This window comes from Colobus angolensis, unplaced genomic scaffold, assembly GCF_000951035.1.
Source record: "Colobus angolensis palliatus isolate OR3802 unplaced genomic scaffold, Cang.pa_1.0 Scaffold22, whole genome shotgun sequence".
Classification (NCBI taxonomy): domain Eukaryota; kingdom Metazoa; phylum Chordata; class Mammalia; order Primates; family Cercopithecidae; genus Colobus; species Colobus angolensis.
Genome location: NW_012115377.1, coordinates 2361787 through 2386935, shown reverse-complemented (window position 1 = coordinate 2386935; position 25149 = coordinate 2361787). Strand labels below are relative to the sequence as shown.

Here is a 25149-nt window from a genome sequence, read left to right as displayed (position 1 = left end):
TCACCCTTCACACTGCCTGCAGCAGCAAATAATTTTTATTTTCTCCATTAACAGAGCAGCAGCACTGAGTAAATCTAATCCATAAATAACCCTCCCCTGGCTGGTGCCAAGGCCCCAGGCGTGTCCCCCAGCCTCCTTGTGTTCTGTGCCTGGTCCGGGAAGTCCCTGGGGGCTTCTCTCCCTGATGGTCATGACCAGGCTGTGACTGAGTTCCAGAGCTGCCTTGCGGGGCCGAGGGACAGGCTGAGGTTGTGGGAGGAGTCGGGGCGGTGGCTACAGGGAGAGAGGGAGACACACCAGGATCTCAGCACCATCATGGGAGCCGTGAATCTTGACCGTGGCGGGGTTGGAGCCGGAACTCTCCACTGCAGAGTGGGAGGGAGCCCGTGAATGGTGGGGTTGGTGAGGGGCCGCTGCCGGGGTCAGAGGCTGAGTGTGTCAGGCTCTCCCCGACCCCAGCAGTTGGGCAGCAGGTGGCCCAAGGGTAGAGGGCAGAGCGCCCCCAGTGGGTCCAACAGATGGACAGATGAATCGAAGTCCCTGGTCAAAGCCTCCTTTTTCCACCTGCTCCTGCGGATGGCAGTCAGGGCAGTTGGCTAGGTGGACCTGGGCACTGAGGGGCTGTCCCTACGGAAGAACGTTTTGTTGCAGGCATAGAGAAGGGGTGGAGGCTGCCGCCACTCACTTCTTCTAAGTCAGGGCTGAGCACATTTTTTTCCATAAAGGGCCAGATTCTAACTACACTGGGCTTTGCAGGCCAGGTGGGGTCTGCAGCGACTCTTCAGGTCTGCTGTCGCTGGGCGCCAGCTGCCATATGTAAAAAAATGGGCATGACCATGTGCCAATAAAACTTTATTGACAAAAACAGGTGGCAGGCTGCATTCGGCTTGAGGGCTGTAGGTTGCCGGGCCTTGCCCTAGAAGGTGCCTGCTCTCAACGCAACGTACCCACAGCCTGAGTCTCTGATCTGCCATCCCATGGGGAGGTCAGGTCTGTTTGAGTCCCTCTTTAATAAAAAGGGTGTCCACTGACACCCCTCTGGTGGTCTGTGACCGACCACTGCTTACCCTCCGTCTCTGACCCGTTCTTGTCTCTCAGAGCATGCGTTAAAGATGTATTTTTGGTTTCTCCTCCTTTTCCTCAGCCATCTCCCCAGAGCCTGGCACAGGGGTTGCATAAAAATATTGCAGCTGGAATAAATGAAGCCAACTCGGGTGCTGATTACGGAGTCTCACACGCTGCCCCGAGACGCAAGACCTCGGCATTGGGGCGACCACCCTGGCCCGAGTGCAGACCTCATTGGCTCCGCACGGTGGCCCTTTTGGGGACCTATCCACTCACCTTTTATTCTGCTCAGCAGATAGCAATGGCCTGTCCCATATCGCCTTCCCGTTTTAGAGCCTTTTGGAAAACAACGGAAAGGATGTTGCAGGCACCACCTGCTCCTGCCACAGTCCCTCTGCCAGCCTGGGGAGGCTTGGGGACGCTGATCCATCAGTCAGTGCCGCCCAGGGCCTGGGGCTGGGGGGGGGGCACCCCAGAGGCTTTGGCTTCAGGCTGCGTCTGTCCCCGCACACAGGGAAGGCTTTCGAGACGGGGAAGAGGAACACAGTCTTTGTCGGGAAATCGCAGGGTGCGGAGCATCCGAGTCTCCTGTGGCCACAGGCTTCAGCCCACCCTGGATCCCTCTTCCCCACCTGCAGCAGACAGGGGGACTGAGTCCTGGTGGTGTTGAGAGGATGCAGGAGGCGGGAGGGCCCCGGAAGGGAGACTGGGTGCTGGGGGCGGTTGGTGGATGAAGCTTTTGTCAAGGGCACCCTCTGTTCAGCACACAAGCCCTCAGCACGGCAGGCAGGCGGACACTCCTTCTGCAGAGGGAATGCCAGGGCCCAGGGAGGGATGGCCTGGCCGTGTACCCCTGAGCCCTGGCTGCTGGGTCTGGGTTCCACCAGGTGTCCCAGCCCCCAGCACCTAGGACCCAGTCCTGGGTCCCCGCCTCCACCCACTCCCTGCAGGTGATTCTGTCCTCTGGTTCCAACACCTGCCAGCTGATGGCCCCTGACCTCCTGCCTTGGGGCGGCCTTCCCAGACCTGGCATCTTCACCTGGGCGTCTCGCGTTCAAATCCAACCCCCTCCCAGCTCAACGCCTCCTTCCAGGGGGTCGGGTGATCTGCAAATCCTATTGGCTCTGCCCTGAAAATGCACCCAGAGTCCACCACTTCTCACTACACCTGACCCCTGCTCTGGTCCCTGGCTTCTGCCCTTTCCCCTTCTCCTCCCCACAACAATCACCAGAGGGCGCCTGTGAGCACCTGAGTCAGGGCCCATCCCTCCCCTGCCCACAGTCCTCCATGGCTCCCACCTCAAAGCCCAAGTCCTGCCCGAGACCCACAAGGCCCTGCACAACCCGCCTCCACTCCTCCCTTCTCCCCCTCCTGCCTCTGCTCCAGCCACAGGGGCCTCTTCATGTTCTTGCAGCACACCGGGCACAGGAGGGTCACCTCCCTGAGGGGGGCTCAGGTCTCCAGTGTCCCCTCTGTTGACTCCAGGCCTGGTGGGGGTGGGCACTGAGTGACCCAGGCCAGGACTGCGGGGTCCCAGTGGCCATCTAGGGCCATAAGCCCCAGCACGTCCGCCAGCCACCACCACCACAAGCGACGCTCCCGGGGCTCAGGTGTCACCAGAACTGGGTTGGGGACAGGGACAGGGCAGCTGCTGGCTGGGACAAGTGAGGACAGGCCCAGGCCCTCAGGGAATTGGTGGGGGGGGGATCATGGGGGCTGCTGCGGCAGTCACCCAGCCTGGCCACAGTGTGAGGGGCATGACAGCCGCTGAGTGTTGGGGACGCTGGAGAGTGGGAGGGGAGGGACATCCAGCTCTGGAAGCAAACCTTCTCCCAGGAGAACGGAGCGCGGGCAGCCCCACCCCAGGGAGGCCCCAACATTGGTCCCCCCAGCACAGGCTCAGAAATGAAGACACGTGCCAGGGCGTGGAACGGGGTTTCGCAGCGTTCATGAACCTTTAATTCATTATGAGCCTAGAGGCCGGGAAATTAGGCAAAAAATACAGCGTATCCTTCATCTCAGGTGGGGAAAAACCAGAGCGCTGGGTTTTGTCTCGTCTTTGCACAGAGTAAGACACAGAGATACCTTCGTGGGGAGAGCGTGCAGCTCCGGCCTGCCCTTCTGCGGCCCGTCTACGCAGGCCGTCCCGGAGCCCACCACGGGATGGGTGTGACCCCCAAGGGACAAGGGCAGCAGAGGCACCCACCCGCTTCTTTACAATATAAATAGCATTTTCAAACAACGTAAGAATACAGTGTCAGCGCCACACTGGGCGAGGGCTGCGTGCAGAGGACCACCTCCACATTTCGGCTGACACCCCCCCGACCTCCCCACCCGGCCCTCTCCAGGGCAACCGCCCCCCTCCCCCACCAAGGAAATGAAAGGCTGCTCCTGCGTAACTCTCTCTGTTTTCCTTAGTCCTCTCTAGCCTGGGGACTGTTAGGACACTGTTTTATGGTACAAACATTGCTTTTTTTTTTTTTTTTTTTTTTTTTTGGAGACAGGGTCTCGCTCTGTTGCCCAGGCTGGAGTACAGCGGTGCAATCTGAGCTCACTGCAGCCTCAACCTCCTGGACTCAAGCAATCCTCCCACCACAGCCTCCCGAGTAGCTAGGACCACAGGCGTGCACCACCACACCCAGCTAATCTGTAAAAAATTTGTAGGGATGGGGTCTCACTATGCAGCCCAGGCTGGTCCCAAATTCCTGCCTCAGCCGTTTTTTGTTTTTAATACAAGCGAATTATCCCCTCCATGCCTCCCTGGGGCAGGAGACAGCTAAGTGGGGGAAGGCTCCCCAGAGGGGTGCAGAGCTGGCGAGGGAGAGGCACCCGGAGAAGGCGCTTCCCAGCCTGGGCCGAAGGCTGTTTTTTCTCTATCAGCTCAACCCACTCCTAAGAAGCTGATTCCCCTCAAGTGACAGCAGCGTGGGTGGGTGGACCAAGGACACCAGGTCTTGTCCCTGCCCGGAAGCAGGCGAATGGGACCCCAAAGGCCTGCCTTGGCCCTGTGTCCCCGACCCACTCAGGACTGCGCCCCAAGAGCTGCAAAGCTGTCCACACTCAACACCAACCAGAAGGGCCTGGGGGCCTCCCTCACCCTAAGCCATGGGAGGTCCAGGGGTGCTTCGTCTGCAAGGAAGCCTCCGGAAGCCCTGCGGTTCTCTCGGGTGACAGAGAGAAAGAGACGAACCCCGGAGAGTTGATTCTGTAAAGATGGGCGCAGACAGAGGGAGGCCCCAGACCCCGGGGCTTCCCCTGGCCAGGCACACAGGGGCAGCCACCAGAGAGCCTGGGCCTCCTCCCAGCAGGCGCAGAGCGGGGACAGGCACTGGTCCCCAGACCATCAAAGTCCAGGAGCCGGGGTGAGGCGAGACCGGGCTGTGCCATATCTGGGACATCCTGCCCACCCCCAGGCTCACCCTCCCATTACTGGGCCTCTTTCCCTGCCTGCTCTATAGCCAAATCATAGTATTTTAAAACAACAACAAACAAAAAAAACCAGCGAGATGCTCTGACCTCTCAGAGAATCCTGGTTCTGAGAAAAACAATGTGTTTGTTTTGTTCTGTTCTGTTTTTCTTAAAGCCACAAATCTAGAAAACAACTTTGGGGATATTTTCCTTTGTTCTCCTTTTTTTCTTGCTTTTTTTTTTAAACAATATGTATTTATAGAAAGAGCCTCACAAAGGTGGTTTATGTACAGAAGTGACAATCTCAAAGGTTGCTCAGTAGGGCATTGCAGTAGCACCTTTTCGAGAAGAAGAGAGCTTACATGGTTTAAAATTCTGAGTAGTTGAGTGGGGTGTACCCCCGGCCGGCCCCCGAGCCCGCCTGGCCCTGCTCCCTGAGTCTGGGGCCGCGTGCGGCGTCCCGCTGGCTCCTGTCGCCCTAGGGGGCACCCGCGGCGTGGAGGTGGCCTCTCGGGGGTCGGGGACGCGAGGACAGGAATTCACAGCAAGCGAACGCCCGGGGCGTGCCATGGCCTCCCCGCCGGGCTGAGGGTCGCCTGAGCGGCCAGCTGTCCTAGAAGGGGCCTCCGGGCCGGCCCTGCACCTGCAGGAGGCTCTCCACGAAGGCCACGTAGTCCTGGCTCCGCCCTGAGTCCTCCGTGACAAGTGGGGTGCCCACACGCGGGCGCTTGGCGGCCTTGGCCTCCTCCCCCGAGAAGGCGGGCTCCTGCGGTGCCCCCGTGCTCAGTGACTGCGGGAGAGCGGAAGCACAGGGTTAGCATGGTGGAGACGCTCTGTGCAGCCCTGGCCACCGTCCATGGCCTCTGAGAGGAGCCAGCTGGACACAGAGCCCTGATGGCTGTGGGGGCTGCTCAGAGGCTCCCGTCTTCCTGCAAACCCCGGATCCTGCCAATGGAGGGGCCCTGCCCTTCGCCCCAGCCTCTGGCCCCCTAGTGGGGTGCCCTGGCTGGAGCTGTGGAGCTGGGACCGTCCGTCTGGCAGCCCCCATCTGTTCCCCGAGGGACCTCTCTGTGGCTGAGCAGCTGTGGCCAGGAGCAGGAACCTCCCCCATGGGCTCTGCCCCTCCACACCTCGCCTCTGGATTAGAAAGAGAATAAAGGAAGCCCATGAGGGCTGCGGGAGTGAAAGCCAGTGCTGCCTCCGCTGCCGCCAGGACTCAGGCTCCCGTTTAATAAGGAAAAAGCTCAGGAAAGCTTTTTTAAGCCGACAACTTGGGTGCCCGTGCTTCGCCTGTGCGCCAAAACCTGTGGTGGCTCAGAGGCCACCCTGTGCGGGGTCGGGCAGCGCGGGTCCTGCAGGGCAAGGGGGCTTGGTGGGTCTGCCCCACATTCGTGACAAGGGGAGGGCTCCTCCAACCCTCCCTCCCCACGACGGGCATCGCCCAGGAGCTGTGCACCCGGAGTCAAGGCAAAGGAAGCGTCCCCTGCCAGGAGCCCATGGGCCAGCTGTGCCGGGGCGGCCGGGACCCCCTTCCAGCAGAGGTGCAGGAGGAAGGGGTGGTCCACGCCACTGGAAGACGCAGTCTGTGCCCCGCCTCGTCCCAGACGGGCTCCCTGAGGAGTCACCCGGAGCCACCAGGCCGGCCACGTGCACTCACCAGCCGCGAGCGGACCCTCTTGGGCAGCTCTTCCTCCAGCGTGAAGATGTCTCCACGCTTCACCGTCAGCTGGGACCCGTCCTCAAACTCCACCTGCAGGGGATGTGGCTCTCAGGGGCCTGGCACTGCCGGGCTGGCAGGTGCTCCAGGCAGGCCACAGCCTCCAGGGCTGGGAGGCCGGCCCCCGTGGGTGCACGGGGCCCGCGAGAGGCCACAGGCAGCCGAGCGGAAGCTCATGTCCACCTCTGACACCGCCTGCAGCAAACAGGGATCAGGCGGAGGGTCCCGTCCCATGGTGCAAGGATGACGGAGGACAGGACAGCCTGGGGCAGAGGCGGGGACCCCGCAGCTTCCACATGGAGACAGAGCCCTCACCCCTCACCTCCTCCCAGCTCGACAGACATCGGTCTCCATGAAGACACAGCCCCAGGACAAGGCGACAGTCACCGGGTGGACACAGAGCCAGGCAGGGGGTGCAGCGCCCTAACAGGGCCTGGGAGGCAGGCGAGACCGGGCAGGGGAATGCAGGGGCCTGAGCTCAGGAGTCCTCAACCAGAGGTGAAGGACAGGGCCCCCAGCTTACGTGTGGCCCCCTGAAAACAGCTCGGTCACCTCTTCCCTTCAACTCAAGAGACAGATCACCCCCTTCCAGCCTCCCCAGCTGGTGCCTTGTTCCAGGAGGCAGATGCCTGATTGGTGAGGGGCACTGGGAGCACCCCACTTCCTCCTCGTTACGCTTGGCGCCAGCTCAGGCTCGCGGAGATTCTCTCAGGGACCCTCTGGCAACACAACACTGTCCCATGAAGGGCATGCCAGGGAGGGGCGTGCGTCTCCAGGCCCACCTCATGACTGCGATGGGCGACAGGCGCCGTGTTCCCAAGCCAGGAAAGGTGCAGGGGTCACTCCCCGGCCCTAACCACCATTCTGCTCCAGGGGAGAAGGTTCCCATAGCAGAGGGCTGGCTTTTCACATTTAAAAACTCGAAACAAGCCGGGCGTGGTGGCACGTGCCTGTGGTCCCAGCTAGCCAGGAGGCTGAGGTCGAGGCTGTAGTGAGCTCTCATGGTCACTGCACTCCAGTCTGGGTGACAGATCAAGACCCCGTCTCAAAACCAACAAAAGGGACACATTAAGACCATCAGAGAAGAGTATAAAAGTCACACGCAGGCCGGGCGTGGTGGCTCAAGCCTGTAATCCCAGCACTTTGGGAGGCCGAGACGGGCAGATCACGAGGTCAGGAGATCAAGACCATCCTGGCTAACATGGTGAAACCCCGTCTCTACTAAAAAATACAAAAAAAACTAGCCGGGCATGGTGGCGGGCGCCTGTAGTCCCAGCTACTCGGGAGGCTGAGGCAGGAGAATGGCGTAAACCCGGGAGGCGGAGCTTGCAGTGAGCTGAGATCCGGCCACTGCACTCCAGCCCGGGCGACAGAGCGAGACTCTGTCTCAAAAAAAAAAAAAAAAAGTCACATGCTAAGACCGTCACGGAAGTGTGTCTGGGGCCAGATGTCCCAGGGAGCGTGCAGGGCGGTAGCCCGGGATCACAGCACCTCCCACTCTACGGGGGCACAGACCCTGCCTCAGGGCGGCCAAGCCAGAGTCCCTGTGACTCCTCCAGGGATGGCTGGGGATGGAGACAGAGGTGGGCCCTGGAGAGAGTCTGCTGTGGGTTCCACAGGCCTCTTGGCTGGCATAGGTGGCGGGAGGAGCAGGGCTGGGAGTGCCCAGTGTGAACTCTCGGCTGGCCAGTTGCCTCTGGGTCATGTCCTGGGACGACAGCACAGATCTCCTGGGCATGTGTGGAGGAACCTGCCGGGAACCAAGGACCTGGGTGCCACCCTCTGCCCCGTCCCGCCCATCCCATTTGTAGAGGGAAGCCACCAGGAGAAGACCCCTTCCCAGCGCCTGCCCAGTGAGGAGAATCTGGGCAGAGGAGTCCTGGTCCCGGAGCCCTAGCACCCTGGAAAGCGATTTCCACCCCCGGTATGGCCAGACTCCGCTTTGCCACGGGCAGCAGCAGGTTTTGGAGCTCCCACCCCAGGAGTCCCAAGGCCCACCTGCAGCCTTTCCCCAGCCCCCCGGCCCCGACTCGGCCTCTCGGCTTCTGGCAGGCGCGGCACAGGGCGACTCAGTCAGGCACACAAGCAGCCTTGCCGGGAGGGGAAGGCACATTCTAGAAACTCAGCGGAAACTGGCTCAGGTTTCTGGGTCGGGAAGACTGGGGAGATCCGCCCCAGATTCTCAGGAGCACAGAAGCGCCTAGGAGGACAGCGCTCACACGGCCGGGTCCAAGTGGGCTCCCGGGGAATCTTCTGTGCTCGGGTAATTTGGGAACTGGGGCCTGATTGGAGACTCAGGCTGTTTCCTCCCAGCGCCTCCCTGGAATCTGCTTTCACTATGAGTCTCCACGGGGCGAGCACTGAAGGGAGGGTTTGCTTTTTAACATTTTGAGAAAACTGGAGACGCTTGCAGCTACAGGAAATCAGAGCGGCGTGCGCCTCAGCCCAGGCTCCCTGTGGCGACGTCTTGCCCGCACTTCTCAGAAGCATCTCGAGGGGTCACGTGTGAAGGAAATGTGTTCCAAGTGTTCCGGACAGGTGGGGGGGGGGGGTCTTGGGGCCTTGGCATGTGGGCGTCCCATCCACTCGGCCCTGCTGTCACCTGGGCCTGCCCCAGCCCCCACTGACCAGGCCTCAGCCTCGGGGCAGGCAGCTCCAGCCCCACCTCCTCGGCCACCACACAGCGGGCATTGGCAGGATCATGTGACTGAGGTCCTGCTGCCACCTCACAGGCAGGCGGGCACTCCACGGTGGCTTGCTGGCTTCCAATACCACCTGTTACTGATTCCACAGCCTCTGCCCCCTGCCCCTGAGCACTCTGGAGATGTGACTTTTTTTTTTTTTTTTGAGACAGAGCCTTGCTTCATCACCCAGGTTGGAGTGCAGTGGTGTGATCTTGGATCACTGAAGCCTCAACCTCCCAGGCTCAAGTGATCCTCCCACCTCAGCCTCCCAAGTAGCTGGGACTACAGGTGCGTGCCACCATGCTCAGCTAATTTTGTTATTTTGTAGAGACAGGGTTTTGTTGTGTTGCCCAGGCTGCTCTCGAACCCCTGGGCTCAAGCGCTCTGCCCGCCTCAGCCTCCCACAGTGCTGTGATCATGGCATGAGCCCCTGCACCTGGCTGGCATCATCTCATTTCTGACTGTCTCGTTAGCTCGGCTTCCTTGGGGTGAGCTCCCTGACGCTGGCCCCCTCCTGGGCTCTGGTGACATGTCAATGATCCTGGGAGCACCCGAGCACTGTCCGCTTCCTTCGCCACCAGGGCGGGGGCTGCTTCCGGCGCCTCTTCTGTGGGATGTTGTCAAGATCCACCCTGAGTCTCCCTTGTCGTTTTCCAGCACGGCTGTGCTATGTACGTTATAAACGGCTATTCATTCATTCACGTGTTTTCTATGACCTTCATAGGTTTCTTGAGGGAAGGAGACTGGCACGTGCTCAGCCTGATCTCTGGAGTAAACTTCCACAGTGTTCTAGAGGTCCTGGCTCAACCTCCCCTCCTTAGAGTCCAGTCCAACCTGCCTGGGCCAGACTCTGAGGCTTCCGGGGCAGGCGGAGGGTCTTGTCACTGTCACACACACCCCACCCATCCTGCCGTATACGACATGCACCAGAATGCTTCCCAGCAGATATTTTTCTTTTTTTGTCTTTTGGACACAGGGTCTCAGTGTCGCCCAAGCTGGAGTCCAGTGGCTCAATTACAGCTCACTGCATCCTCAGCCTCCTGGGTTAAAGCGATCCTCTCACCTCAGCCTGTAGCTGAGTAGCTGAGATGACACATGCACACTACCATGCCCAGCTAATTTTTAAATTTTTTTGGTAGAGATTGGCGGGGGGCAGGGTCTCACTTTGTTGCCCACGCTGGTCTCGAACTCTTAGCCTCAAGTGATTCTCCTGCCTCGGCCTCCCAAAGTGCTGCGATTACAGGCGTGAGCCACCACGCCCGGCCTAAAGTTCTGGGATTACAGGTGTGAGCCACTGCGCCCAGCCCAGCCTGAAACTCATAATCTGAGAGAAGAGCTGCCAGGTGAGCCGAGCGGGAATTATTCTCTTTTGCTGCGGCTTGGGATGGGCTAAGGGGTGCAAATCAACCTTGCCCTTAGTCTAAGCCGAACACAATCAGGAAGTCCAAGAAGCTGCCTGAGCCTCCCGTGGGGCAGGCTGGAGCTGAGCAGAAGTGACAGTGTCTGGAGATTGGTGGTAGCTCCCACAGAGCTGACCACGGGGATGGCTTGTCCCTGAAACCACCTCCTTCTCAAGGAGCAGGGAAGACTCTGCAAGGTCCAAGAGTGGTGACTGGGTGGGGCCGGCCTGCACAGCGCAGGGTCCTGGATGCTCAGTGACAGGTCTGAGAGTGGTGACCGGGTGGTGACCGCCCCCGTGCCATGCAGGCCGGCCCTGCCTGGTCACCGCTCTCGGACCTGTCACTGAACGTCCAGGACCCCCCCGTGCTGTGCAGGCTGGCGCCGCCCGGTCACTGCTCTCTGACCTGTCACTGAGTGTCCAGAAACCCCCATACCATGTTAGCCAGGCTGGTCTTGAACTCCTGACCTCAAGTGATCTGCCTGCCTCGGCCTCTCAAAGTGTTGGGATTACAGGGGTGAACCACCGCGTCGGGTCTAAGATTCCACACTTTTAAATAATTTCTCTTCCACAATCATGAGAAGCAGCTCACCACCAACTTGATTAAAAAAAAAACAAAAACCCAGGGGTAGTGAGCTGTACGCTCCGAATCGGTGAAAGGGAGAACGTATGTTAAGAAAAACTGAGGCGTCTCAAAGGGAAATGCCACCAGAGTGGAGGCCCCTTTAGCTTTGAAAACGAACAAGCCCAGTGCTTCTAACTCAGGCAGGCGAGCCGAGGCTCAGCTGGGCCCTGCCGGCCTCACTAACCACAGCCCACGCCCGCCAGTGCCCCAGGCAAAGGCACATCGGCCAGGGCTGTGATCCTCCCGTTCCCACACCTACAAGAAGAGCTTGGCGAAGGCACAGCGGGGCTGCCAGGTTCCGCGCTTACCTGGTAGATGTGGCTGGTGACCGAGGAGATGAACTTGGCTTTGTAGAGGTTGCCGTCAGTCCACCGGAGCTCCACCAGCTCCCCCTCGGAAGGGGGTCCCAGCCGGACACAGTCCCTACTCTGCAGGGAGAACAGGCGGGAGGTGAGGTCCCAGCCACACTACGCCGGGGCTGTCGCTGGGTTTTAGACCCTCTCCACACTGGCAAGTAAGGTTCTCTGCCTGAAGCCCCAAAGCCGGCTGCGGGGGGCCGGGGGTAGAGGGGCGGTGCAGAGCCCTGACTGTGTGTCGCTTTCTGCTTTGTTTCTGCAGAACACAGTGAGCACTGCTTTTCCTGAAGGGGCCTGGGGCCTGAGGACAAGGGGACCCCGTGGAGGGATCTGGAGTCAGGCTGCTCCCAGTTTCCCCTCTGCCCCGCCCCACACTCACCGTGATGCTCTCGGGGTACAGGTTGTCGCTGTAGGAGCCGTCGTCGAAGTTCACTTCGTAGCAGGTCTGCGTGGCAGCACCGATGACGCGGCAGCGGTAGTACAGCCCGTTGCGGTTCTTGGTGATGACCACCTGGCCTAGGGACACGGCCCTCAGGAGCTGGACCTGGGAGGGTGCGGGGGACGGTCAGCGTGGGCGTCGGTGGGGCGGGAGCCGGGGATCGGGGCAATGAGGCGGGCAGGCACTCACAGCATGGCCCCCCGACTTGTGCTTGAGGCAGGTGATGGAGACCACGTAGGGCCAGTCGTCCGGCTCCATGAGCACACCGGCGGCGTGGGCGCAGGTCACGTGGAAGGACGTGGAGCAGTGCTCGTAGGAGCACTGGATGCAGGCACCCGACACCTTCTTCATCCGCTTCCGGCAGTACACGCATTTCTGGGGATGGGGACACAGGCAGGGCATGGGGCTGGAGCTTCCCTAGGGACGCTGGGACGGAGGCACCGGCCCCTCCCGGCATAGCCTTCAAGGGAGGCATGGTGGGAGTGGCCCTGTGTTCTGCCCGGCGAGAGGCTCCCTCCCCAGCCCAGAGCCCACAGCCTCCCTGGCCAAGTCCTCCAGACCCACTGACCCAGCCACCTGCTGCTCAGCCCCGGGGGAGTCTTCTCCTGTCCCCCTGTGTGTCAGCGACTGCTGGGACAGGCACCAAAGAGCCCCACGTGGTGTTGCTCAGCCAGAGAGGAACACGGGGCAACAGAGATGTGCCCTGGGAACACGGAGTGAGTGCAGACCGTGTGACCCCGTGATCTGCAACCCCCAGGGCTGGCAACCCACAGACACAGGAAGTGGGCTCGTGGGTACAGGGTCGGGGAAGGCAGCAACTGGTAATGGGGCCGGTTCTTCATGGGGTGATTAAATGTTCTGGAATTAGACGGTGTGATAGTCGACACAACTCAGAATGTACTAAAAAACATGGAGTGGCACACTTGAGAATGGTGAGAGTGAAGGATTTTTTCTTTTTTTTTTTAAGATAGGGTCTTGCTCTGTCGCCCAGGCTGGAGCGCACGGCGCGATCATGGCTCACTGTAGCCTCCAACTCCTGGGCTCCAGTGATCCTCCCCTCTCAGCCTCTTGAGTAGCTGGGACCACAGACGCAATCACCATGCCTGGCTAATTTTTAATTTTTTGTAGAGGTGGAGTCTTGCTGTGCTGCCCAGGCTGGTCTCAAACTCCTGAGTTCAAGGGATCCTCCTGCCTCGACCTCCTAAACTGCTGGGATTACAGGTGTGAGCCACTGTGCGGGTCCTTTACATTGGATTTTAACAAGAAGCCCTAAGAGAAGCCTCCTTGGTGAGGAGGGAGCATTGGAGAGCCACCTTTCATCCCGCGACACTCCTGCTGCAAAACCTGCCCCAGTCAGCAACACCCGCCCCAGTCAGCACTGGGACCCTGGCGACCACCACACCCACGCCAGGCCCCGATAAGTATGTATGTATGTATGTATGTATTTATTTATTTATTTTGAGACAGAGTCTCGCTCTGTCGCCCGGGCTGGAGTGCAGTGGCCGGATCTCAGCTCGCTGCAAGCTCCGCCTCCCGGGTTTACGCCATTCTCCTGCCTCAGCCTCCCGAGTAGCTGGGACTACAGGCGCCCGCCACCTCACCCGGCTAGTTTTTTGTATTTTTTAGTAGAGACGGGGTTTCACCATGTTAGCCAGGATGGTCTCGATCTCCTGACCTCGTGATCCGCCCGTCTCGGCCTCCCAAAGTGCTGGGATTACAGGCTTGAGCCACCACGCCTGGCCCCGATAAGCATTTAATAAGTGGCACCGTCACTGCTCTATAAACCATGTTCAAAAGCCAGATAAGCCAAGGGCCTGGAGCAGCGCTGATCGACGGCATTGAGATCTCATTATTCAACTGTCAATACCCAATTCTCCCATCACACAACACGTGCCAGGCGGCGCTCCAGCACGGCGTCCCCCTCCAGCAGAGCGGCCGGCGTGTACGAGTGGTGGCTGTGCTTCCTGAGGGCCTGGGGGTCGGGGAGAGGCCCGGCCTGGACACTGTCAGGTGGGGTTGCTGAGCCATCTTGAACACGTCACCCACAGGCCTCCATCCCTCAGCCCAGGCCCAGGAGAAACCCAGCCCCAGGGTAGCCTGGCGCACAGCACCATCCCCTTCCGCCCCGTGGTGGCAGGCAGCCCGTGACCCTGCGTCTCCACGTTGCGAAGAGTGTGCCCCAGGACCCATGAGGCCATTTGTCAGGAGCTGCGCCTGGAGCCGAGGTTGCCCAGAGCCACCCCTCCTAAGACGAGGTCCGGTCATGCCACACGCTGTGGCCACAGGAGGTCGGGCAGGCATTCTTGGCTGTCACCTCCCTCCCTGGGAGCCGCGGTTTGAAGACCCGCGTCCAGTGTTGGCCTGGCCCAGGCCAGTGTGTGCCGGGGAGTCAGGGTCTAAGGTCCTTGGGGGGCCTGGAAGGGCCCAGGTACTGGTGTTTGGTTTGAAGTTCCCAGCTCAGAGTCCTTCCTCAGAGGCCACAGGGCTGTGAGGACGACGCAGGGTGGGCTTCGGAGTCTGCAGGGCACCACGGACTGGAGGAGGCAGGCGGTCACCGCTGGGTGCCCCCCATGGCACTGTGTCCTCAGCGTGTCACACAGAGGCGCAGTGGCTGTCCACCAACCTGCTTTCACAAACAACCCCAACCCCTGAGGGGCAGAGAGCCCCCTCCTGACCGGGCCCTACCCCTCCAGACAGGACTGTGGCAGTGGGGAGAGCTGGTGCAGCTGCCCACCCCTCCTGCGGCCCTGAAGCTGCCTCCTCCCATCCCAAGCCCCTCCCAGACCTCCCAGATCTTCCAGGAGCTCCTGGTGCTTCTGCCCGCTGCCAGGAACCTGCCCCGCTGGTAGGTGAGGGGCTTCTCAGCAGCACGCCTTGAGAACCTGGTGCTAACTTGGCCCAGGCGGGCGGCCAGCCGGAGCCCCCTGACTCACCTGGACTGCCTGGAGCCCTGAGCCGGTGGCTGGGGAGTCCTGGAGATAGACCGATGGACGGGTAACCAGGAGTGAGTGCCCCATGCCTGCGGCTTGCCCGTGGCCTGCGAAGGTGGATGGGTGGCTGGGCGAGCAGGAGTTAACCACCGCCTCCTTGCAAAGCTCCATTAAGCAGTACAAGCGGGCCTTGTGTAAAAGGATTTTTAATTCATCGTTACAAGCACCGGTAATGAAGAGGCTGCGTCCTGGAAATGTCAGATGATCCATAAGGCGTCAGGGCGGGAGGATTTATCACTGTGCCGGCACCGCACCACTGCTCCACCTGAACCATGGGGCCTTTTACGCCCACGTTTGTGGACCAAGTCACTGGTGCCTCGGAAGCATCACCCGTGGGCTGCCAGCTTCCTAATCGCCCGGCCGTACCAGGCCAGGCTGGCATGACCCACTGCACGCTCTTGTTGCACGAACGAGGAAAGAGGGTTCCCCCTCCAGATGAGCCTCTGTGACGGCCTGCGTGGCCCCACCCAGGTGGCCCGGCACCTGTGCGCTCCAAGCACGGCATCCAAGCCCAACAGGCTCGTGGGCGCCTCGCACCAGGGCACGGGAGCCCAGGCTCTATGGTGGGCATCACCCGCCCCGCCAGACTGACGTGTCTGCTTCCAGCCCCACCTCCACACGAGCCCGACTGTCAACACCAGGCACTGTGTCCGCAGCTGGGAAGATAAACCAGGCAGGAAAAGCAAGCAGGACGCTGCTGGGTACTACTGGCTGCGGGCCCGGCCTCCAGAGGCCCACAAGACACATGTGCAGAGGCCGGAGTGCACAGGGACAAACGCGTCCTCCCCATCAACGCTACCACATGCGCAGCCCTTTTAGTGGGGACGCGGCCCCAGCAAAGTCTGCATTTCGCTCTCCTCATCTTTTTTTTTTTTGAGACAGGGTCTTACTGTGTAGTCCCAGCTAGAGTGCAGTGGGGAGATCTCAACTCACTGCAACCTCCGCCTCCCGGGTTCAAGTGATTTTCCTGCGTCAGTCTCCAGAGTAGCTGGGATCACAGGCATGTCCCATCATGCAGAGCTAATTTTTGTATTTTTAGTAGAAACGGGGTTTCACTATGTTGGCCAGGCTGGTCTCAAAATCCTGACCTCAGGTGATCCACCCGCCTTGGCCTCCCAAAGTGTTGGGATTACAGGCGTGAGTCACCGTGCCTGGCCTCCTCATCTCCTTTCTGGGCCAGATCCCAGGGCTCTGCAGGAAGCTGATTTAAAGGGCCAGCTGAGTGTCAATTTCCAGCGGGCGTGGATGGCCCCAAGTGCCTCGTGCACAGATGGGCTAGAGGGTGTAAAGCAGAGACAGCCCTGTGGGGCTGCAGCCCAGGCCACAGTCGGCCAAGCCCCTCCAGGCCCCAGGCTCCTCACCTGCAGAACGGACAGCGCAGGATGACTCCACAGGCTCTCACTGTGTGGATCAAACGCAGTGGGTGACACTAGGGGCCTGGGGGGACGAGGCTGCAGATGCGACAAGCCCCGATCTGCTGCTAGTGCTCAGACGGGGTGGTCCATGCTTCAGGGAGTGGGCCCAGCTCACACCACTGCAGCCCTGCAGAGTGGGGACTGTGGCAACCCCACAGCACAGAGAAGACGGCCGAGGCAGAGAGGTCGAGGAATCTGTCCCAAGTACACAGCCAGCTGGTGGCCAGCACTGACAACTCCCCGACTGCCCTGTGGCTCCAAGGGGTTCCCCAAAGGGGGGCCATCATTGCTGAGAGCAGGAGGAAGCCTCGCAAGCCCCCACTATGAGGCCCCGCCACGCCCAAGGAGGCTGCGTGCATCTGCAGGGGGCCCTCGATGTGCACCAAGAGTGGAGCAGCAGAGATCCTCCAACTCAACCACAAAGGCCAAGCAACCCAGGCAAAGAATGGGCAAAGGAAGCACACATTTCTCCAAAGATGGCATGCAGATGGCCAACAGGACTGTGCAAAGATGCCCAGTGTCACTGACTGCCAGAGAAACACAAATCAAACCACAGCGAGACCATCTCGCACCTGCTAGGGCGGCTGGTACAAAAAAGTCAAAGGTAGGTGTGGGTGAGGACGAGGGCAAGAGGAGAGCCCAGCACCCTGGGGGTGCGAATGGGAGTCCATCCAGTCGCAAGGGAGGGCAGTTTCCTCCAGTGCTAAAAACAGAGCTGCCCGACGGTCCAGCAATCCCACTGCTGGGTCTATATCCACAGGAAACGACATCAGAATCTCCAAACCACAACCACACTCCCACATCCGCTGCAGCACAACCCACAACAGCCAGAAGGCAGAGACATCGGCGGGTGCCCGGATCAACACAACGCGGTCCATCCACATGGCGGAACATTACTCAGCCTAATTTTTTGGCATGTGCTTGTGGTCCCAGCTACTCAGGAGGCTGAGGCAGGAGGATCACTTGAGCCCAGGAGTTTGAGGCTGCAGAGAGCTGTGACCACACCACTGCACTCCAGCTTGGGTGAGAGTGAGAGACCCCGTCTTTTAAGAAAGAAGCCAGTCGCAGAAGAATAAAGACCGTACAATCCCACTCACGTGGGGCCTATAATACAGGCAAACACACAGAAGCAGACTGCTGGGCGCCGGGGTGGGCGGAGGGAGATGCTGCTTAGCACGTGCGAAGTGTCAGTTATACAAGACCGGTGAGCAGGCCACAGAGCCCTGCTGCCCACCCCTGGGCCTGTGGTGAAAGCTGTACGGGACCTCAGATGCTTCTTAAGAGGGTAGATCTCATGCTAAGCACTGTTAGAATTTTTTTTTTTTTTTTTTGAGACAGGGTCTGTCTGGCTCTGTCGCCCAGGCTGCAGTGTAATGGCACGATCACAGCTCACTGCAGCCTGGATATCCTGGGCTTAGGCGATCCTCCCACCTCAGCCGCCTGAGTAGCTGGGACCACAGGTGTGGTGTCACCACGCCCAGCTATTGTTTTTTATTTTTTTATAGAGATGGGGTTTCACCATGTTGCCCAGGCTTGTTATAATCAGAAAAACAACAAAAATCGGAAGGCCCGGTTGTGTCGGGGCATGTGTGGCGCCTCTGCTTTTGTGGAAAGGTGGAAACTGCATGGGCTGCTTGGTCCTGCAGAGGACGCCCCCGAGGCTGCACCTGACGGGGCCTGCTTATCTCTGGCACCCTTGATGCCTTTTGACTTTTGTACCTTGCACCTCAGGGAACGATTCAAAAAATAACACGCCTGCTGAAGTTGGGGTCACTGGCTTCCTGAAAGCTGCCCACCACGCCCGTGGAGACGCAGAGCTTGGAGGAAAGACCGCTTCGGATGGCGCAGGTGGGGAGCCGAGCCTGGCCGGCGGCCCTAGAGACACGGGGCAGGGTGGGCCTCGACCGCAAGGACCTACCAGCTTCCACCGCTGCTCGGGGATGGCGCTGATGTCCACAGGGTGGCGCTCAATCACGTTCAGGAAGCGCGCCTCAGGCACCGCGATGGCGCAGATCACGTGGATCCACCTGGGAGGGCAGGTGGGGCAGGGTCAGGTGCGCCTTCGAGGATCTGGGCTGGCCACAGAGGGCCAGGCATGATGCTGCTGTCGGCTGGGTCAGGGCCTGGGGACCTTCAGGGAAGTCGGGGCAGGTGTGTGCTCCTCCTCAGCCCCGGCCACCCCATCCGTGACACGGGGCTGTTACGCGGAGGTGATGGCTGACCCCTGGGCACTAGGGTCACACCCTGCAGAGCCTCAGCCCAGGGGAGGCTCCCCTCCGGCCCCCGAGTCCCCACGCGCGGTGCCACCCACCTCCTATCGGTGGTCATCTGCAGCGCGCCTCCTCGCAGGTTGCACAGGCAGCACTCCTGCAGAGACCAGACGGCCCTGGGTGAGCAGAGCTCAGAGCAGGTTCCCCACACGCTGCCTGGGGCCTGATCCGCCAACTGTAGCCCTCGGCCCTTACATTTCAACTTAGCAGCCACCAAAGTGACGGGCGGGAATCCCTTGGGTTCCACCCCCTCAGGGCAGAGGTGAAGGAACCCAGGCCCATGGGGGGGAGACTGTGCCCCAAAGTCAGCCTGCTGGAGTGGGGCCGGGGCCCGGGCCTCTCAGAGTACCACCGCCACTGCAGGGAGCGAGTTACCGCAGTCCAGGCGTGGGCCGCGCACCGGGAACACGTCCAGCCTTCATTAACCAGCTCGGGACGGATGCCATAGCAACCTGGAAGACAGTGGGGGCTGGCTGAGATCTGGAGGGCAGGTGAGACTTGCGGGTGCCGAGTGAGACTCAGCGGGAGGCGCCAGGTTACTTGGGGGCCAGCATCCGCACGTGGAGGGACGGCGCCTCCGCACACAGCGGCAGCATTCAGGGTGTGTGCTGTTCCCACCCTCTGAGCTTCAATCCAGGCCACTGCACGTGGAGCGAGAGAAAGGTCTGGAAGCTGCGTGTGTGGAAGGAGGACGCAGGAAGGGGAACAGGGTCCCCTGAGCTCCAGCTGGGTCTGCTGCACTCAGTCTGGTGGTATCTTGAGGGCCCCTCCTGGGTCTGCACCCCCAAAAGCAGCTCCCCTTGCTATGTCCAGAAAGGCCAGAGCCACAAAGGCAACTCATTTTTGGACGTGGCCCTGGGTCTGGAAATGGGGAAAGGGCATGATAGGCCAAGTCATGCCCCCAAAGTGAGGGCAGGGGTGCCGCCTGCCCCCAGGGCTCTGCCTCCGCTGGGGTCGCTGCCCTGCAGTGTGGAAGGGGCTCTCTGCCAGTGCTGGTGGCCACTGAAGAGGCTGGGGGGGGACCTCACTGCCTCCAGAGCAGCAGGGTGGTGGGCATGGGCTGGGGGTGGGGGCATCTGCTGGTGTAGCCCTGGCTGTGGCAGGCCTGGGACCCTCAGCAACCCTTCCCCCACGTCTCAAACCCAGGCCCAGCAAAGCAGAGTGAACAGCCTCCCAGCCAGGAGACAACGCAAGCCCCAGGCAGGCCACTGCCAGGAGGAAACGGACAGAGATCTATGGCTACCTGCCGTGGCCAGGGGCACAGAAAATTAAATGTCTCCTGAAAGCCCTCCTCCTGCCCTGGAAGTCCAATTCCTGTCACCACCCCCTCACGCCTGAGAAAGAGACAGACACCCCCTCACGCCTGAGAAAGAGACCACGGTCGAGCCTCAGGATTGGGGAGGGGTCCCCGACAGCAGAGAGAAATCAGATGCCCTGACCACGCTGCAATCTCACTGTGACCATCAGTTTCAACCATGGCCCCAAATCACAGGCGTAGCGGGTGCCTGAGCTCCTGCTGCTGCCTCCCAAGCCTTGGGGAAGACTCGGCAGAACTGTCCAGAGGCCCGGTGAGGAGGAATCCTGCCTGGGCCAAGGTCAAGGGCAGGGATGTCTGCATCCAAAGGCTACTTGGCAGAGACAGTCACTCTCAGGGAACACAGCCTGTGGAGAGAGGGGGTATCTGGCCCGTTTCTTGCTCTGGCCCTAGGGTGAGCTTCTGGGTGTCAGGGACAGGGCGGGATGAGCCCAGTTCCCCTTGGAGCGGAGGCTTCCTCCGCGGAGGCTGGCACCAGAGGCTGGCACCTGGGCCTGCACTGGCGTCTTCTGGACGCTGGGAGAGGTGGAGGCCCTGTCCTGCCCCGGGGTGACATGGGGTCACCCAGTCCTTCCATGGCCACAGCCTTTCCCCCTGCTCTAGATGGTGGGACCACAACGGGAAGGACGAGAAAGTCAGAAACTGCAGGAAGTCACCGGAAGAGGCCCCTGCCCCGGCCCCGAAAGTGCAGCATGGGGAGAGGAGCCGGCGTGGCCCTCCGCACGGGAGGATGGAGCCCCCACCGGCGCCCCCACCAGCACCCTAAGGGAGGGTGCGGCTCCTCTGGGCCCCACAGTGGCACTCACTGGCGTGGACCTGCAGGCAGCACTTGCCACAGGCGATCAGGGGGCTGGTCCCATCGTCGCCGATGTAGGAGTTGGCAGGCAGCGGCTCCGTGTTCTCGCCGCCAGAGGTGAAGCACATCTCGGGGATCAGCGGTCGGGTCTTCTGGCCGCTTCTGGAGGGCAGTGTGGCCGAGGAGCCCTCCCCGAGGGAGGCTGTGGGTGCCTCCTTCTCGGTCTGTAGGGCCTGGAGGGGAGAGGGGGTCTTCAGGGGACAGAGCCATGTGCAGGGTAGGCAAGTGGGCGGCACAGACCTCTGTCAGGGCACCTGCCCTGGGCTTCGATGCCCCCTGGCTCTGGCAGGGGAGGTCGGGGAGATACCCAGAGCCACCTCGGCCCCTCTTCTCACTCCTCCAGAAAGCCAGGATCCCCAAATGCTGTCTGACCCTATCCCCAACCCGTTGAAGACCTTCCCATGAGGGTCGCATCCAGACGTAGAACTCAGGCCGGCCTGCGTGACCCCTGGTGATGGGTGGCCCCTGGTGCTGGGGTATGCTGAGGGGTGTGTGAGAGAATGAGTCTCTGCACTCTGCCTGGCAAGGGGAGTTAGGAAGACGCATGTCTGAAGTGGCGTTCCCGGCCCTGTGGCTCCCTGCAGCCTCTCTGGCCTCACAAAGGACAGCAAGTGCCTGGAGACGGTGTCGGCTGTCAGGTCTTGTCTATCTCAGGAACCAAAGAACTAAATCCTGCTCACAGATGCAGGTGCGGGCAGCTCCCAGCAGCTGGGCCCCGAGACAGGCTTGCCACCCTTGGCACAGCACCCTCGCTGGCTCTGTCCACCCAGACCTGGCTGGTGCACAGGCCTGGGGGGTGAGGTCCCTGACCCAGGGCAGCTCTGCCAATGCCTGGACATGCTGGGCATGGGCTAGGAGCTGGGAGTGCAAAACACGTGGGTCAGGTCCTGTCCTGGGGAAGCTGCACATCCAGGGAAGGAGAGGAGGGGGGATCCAAGAGATTCTGAGGAAAATGGCTGGGCTGGGTGCTGATGCCTGGGATGGCCGTGGGCAGAGGCCAGCTCCCCATCTGGGTGCAGAGGACAGGTGAGGCCAGCGTGGAAAGAGTACCAGAAACAGGACCTCAGCCAGGTGCCCAGCTCAGCTAAACAGGCCAGGGCTTGCAGGAGCCCCGCCCGGCCACCCAGGTGGTGCACCCGGGCCTTCACTCCACCCCCACACCACCCGGCCCCTCTCAGCACCCCTCAGGCTGGGCGCTCCCTGAGGCCAGTGACCCCGAGCCTCCGCAGCCTCCCTCTGCCCCGTCCACCATGGCTCATGCTGCGATGTGCACGTTGCTAAGCTTCACTCCCACAAAACCCAGAGACCAGGCTCCGCCTACAGCTATCAGGAATAAGCCCTCACAACTCAGGGTGCTGGCCAACACCCCGCCCCGCGTGAGAGAGGGAGGCATGTGGGGTGCCCGGTCCTCCGCCCTCTGCCGCTGCCCCTGCCTCTGGGGTTCCCTGGGACCCGCAAGGCCCGCCTGCCCACCTGGCAGTAGGGGTAGAAGAGCGTGCAGATGGCGCAGTAGGGCTCCGTGCGCGCCGCTGCCGCGTTGAACTTCCTCTCGGCCTGGAAGCTGGCCGCCCTGTTCTTCCACTGCAGGGACAGCAGCGGCCTCAAGGCCTCGGGGTCACTCACGTCTTCCTCCCCGGAGAAAGGGGATGCCTCTAGAAGAACGGGGGAGAGGGAGAGACACTTGAGTCCCCTGAAAACTCATCCAAGGAATCACCCCAACTGCCCAGGAGATGGCCCTGGGTCTATAGCCCCGGCTGCCCACAGGGTCCCTGGCCCATAGCTCCCCCTCCACCTGCCTCCTGGCTTTCCCATTCTCCACGATGCCCATCAAGCTGGCACTGCAGCGTCCCATCCCATCAACAGGAGGGGACACGTCCGTCTCGGCCGACTGCCACCCAAGGCCGGAGTCCCCAAACGTGGTTCCTCTGAGCCCCTCCCCCAACACCTAGTTCTCCCTGGACATCTGGAGCCGTCCACTCGCCCGGGGCCTTCTGGGCCAAGGACTGGCCAAACTCAGTGTCCAGCCCTGCCCCGGCTGCCCTACACCCGTCCTGGGGTCTGAGTATGTGTGGGGGCGTCGGCAGTGACCAGAGAGACTCAGAGACACTGTCCTTCCTGTCTTGGGCAGGCACAGACTCTCTGAACTCAAGGGAGGTGCCGGAGGAGTGTGGCAGGGAGGCAGGAGGGGCTGTGCCCAGGGCTGGGAGGCCAAGGCAGCCTGTGCCGGGAAGAGGTGCGTGACAGGGAAACTCTGCTGAGGTCTGCTGGTGAGAAGCCACAGTTGTCGCTCTCCCGCCTGTCGCCTGTTCCCACTGGACTCTAATGGTCTCCATTGCCAGCTGTCACACCTCAATCTCCCCACCTCCCCTCCCTGCATCTCCTGTGGACACAGGGGTGCTGTCCCCAGGAAGTGGGGTGCCCATTCCTGTGGGCCAACCCTCAGCCCAACCTAAAGGGGATCCTGGGGTCCTGGGATCAGTCCAGCTGTGGCACTGCCCCTGGCTCCCCTAGAGGAGGGCAGGGCAGGCTCCCTGAGGTGGAGACCCAGAACTCCCACAGGGAACTCAGGAAGCCCTTAGGCCAAGACTCCTCTAAAAACCCAAACCCAACAGTCCCGCCAGCTGAGCCCAGGGAAGGCCCTAAGCGGCCCTGAAGCCCTGGGGATGAGAACGGAGCCACTGGTTGTGTCTGTCACTCACGACCCCAGGATACCTGGGGTTCTGGGGCCGTGATGATCTCACAGGCAAAGGCTCCGGTCTCACCAAAGGGTCACAGTGGGGTGTGGGGAGTAGGGGAGTCCACGGAGGCCCTGGAGGTGCCTTCTGGAAAGATATCTGGGTAGAAGGCAAGGCCCCTTCCCGAGGCAGCTCGAGAGGCTCCTGGTCATGCCTCTGTCCCCCTGCCGATTCCTCCACTCCTGGGAGCTCCCGCCCTGTGATCTCAGGCGCCTCTAGAACCCTCCTCTCCCTACCCCTCAAATTGCATGCAGGATGAAAGACGCCATCCAGACCATTTTCAGATTCTACATGCATCCCCAGTGAAAGGCCAAAGCGGAAGATGAAAAATTGGCTTAGCAAGACTTCTGCACACAAGACAGCAGCTCTCGGCTGAGGGTTAAATTGAAGATTCCATCTTCTCCCCTCCTACTCAAAGCCTCGCAGGAGCCTTTTGTTCCAACCTCTCCAAGGCCCGGATGGCCTGTGCTCAGCCCCGGGAGGAATCTTCCATGGGGAGGCACGAGCTTCCCGGCCCCGAACCGCCCATGGTGGGCAGCCCAGCCAGCAGAGCGAAGCCGGGCATCTCTAACAGCAGCTGCCTCCCTACACGTGTAATCGCCTGTCCCGATGACAGCCTGTCCTGGGTAACTGCTTACCCAGGGTGACCACCTATCAGGGTGACTGCCTGCCCTGGGTGACCACCTATCAGGGTGACTGCCTGCCCAGGGTGACCACCTATCAGGGTGACCGCCTGCTCTGGGTGACCACCCATCGGGGTGACCGCCTGCCAGGGGTGACCACCCATCGGGGGTGACCGCCTGCCAGGGGTGACCACCTGCCCTGGAGTTACCACCTGCCTGGGTGACCAGGCTGGGTGAGGGGTTTTCCCCTGGTCATGCAACTTGAATACAGTGGCCTTCCCCCTGCCCCCGAGGCAGCCGCAATACTTTTGAGAACAGACTTCTACTGCTGGCCGTTTCCAGCATGGACATGGCTGTGGGAACGCTGGCACTGGAAACTAGCTGGAAACTGGGAGAGGATATATGCTGACCCCACCTGAGCTCTCAGGCCCCACTTGGCTATCCCGGAACTCTGACCCCATTTCCATCCCCTCCATCTGGTGGCCAGCACTTCTGCCCGCCCCCACCATGGCCCCTGCCACGCGCACAGTCATGCTCTGTTAACACTCCGGAGAACAGGAGCAGCCAATGGCATCGAGCAGGTCGGAGGCTGTGAGAGGAAGTGCAGCCTCGTGCACCTGGGAGCCGGCAGGGGCACCCAGCCCAGGCCTGGGGGAGGGGTGCTGGCAGGAGCTGGGTCTGCATGGAGGACGCAGTGCCAGGCCTGGTGATTCCAAGTACCCGCAGCCGCCATTTTCCAGAGAAGGCGGCAGAGCCACAGAAAGGCCTGAGTTCAGGGGAGGAGACCGGAGGCCACAGGGGAGCCGGGCCCCCCACGAGCAGCAGCAGAGCTGGGCCGAGAGCCGACTTGGGGACCCCCACTCACCCTCGTCACTTGAGGCCTCCTGCTTGACCACCGACAGCGGGGACCGTGTGGGCGGCCGGCCCAGGGGATGGCGCCGGCTCTTCTTGATCTCCATCTTCAATTTGGAAAATGTGGACGGTGCCTGGAACACACAGCAGGCTGCAGTGAGGGCCCCGCTACAGACCCCTGGGTGGGGCTCCCTTGGAGCCACACAGCGGCTCAGTGTGCCTGAGGCCTGAGTCTCCTCCCCTGGGGTGATGGTCCCAGCAAAGGGCCACAGGGCTCCTCTGTTCTCTAACTGTATACAGACACCCCACGTGCCCTGTGAGAAGAGCCACGGTTCCCTGTGAGACCAGCAGGCAGCCCTCCCGCCCACTCCTCCCTGCCCCACCTGCCCTCCTCCTCCCC

General features: G+C 61.2%; 1 protein-coding gene across 1 annotated transcript in view; it reads right to left on the bottom strand.

The window, feature by feature from the left end:
- Positions 1-2996: 2996 nt before the first annotated feature.
- Positions 2997-25149, bottom strand: part of KDM4B (lysine (K)-specific demethylase 4B) — a 154491-nt gene continuing 132338 nt past the window's right edge. The window contains exons 13-23 of the mRNA XM_011943480.1: positions 24763-24883; positions 22013-22191; positions 20490-20712; positions 18744-18820; positions 18410-18465; positions 18017-18125; positions 11883-12068; positions 11634-11798; positions 11207-11326; positions 6131-6223; positions 2997-5263 (exon numbers count right to left, since the gene is read on the bottom strand). Coding sequence (XP_011798870.1) covers positions 5087-5263; positions 6131-6223; positions 11207-11326; positions 11634-11798; positions 11883-12068; positions 18017-18125; positions 18410-18465; positions 18744-18820; positions 20490-20712; positions 22013-22191; positions 24763-24883 — 1506 coding nt within the window. The 3' untranslated portion in view covers positions 2997-5086. The remainder of the gene's footprint in view (positions 5264-6130; positions 6224-11206; positions 11327-11633; positions 11799-11882; positions 12069-18016; positions 18126-18409; positions 18466-18743; positions 18821-20489; positions 20713-22012; positions 22192-24762; positions 24884-25149) is intronic.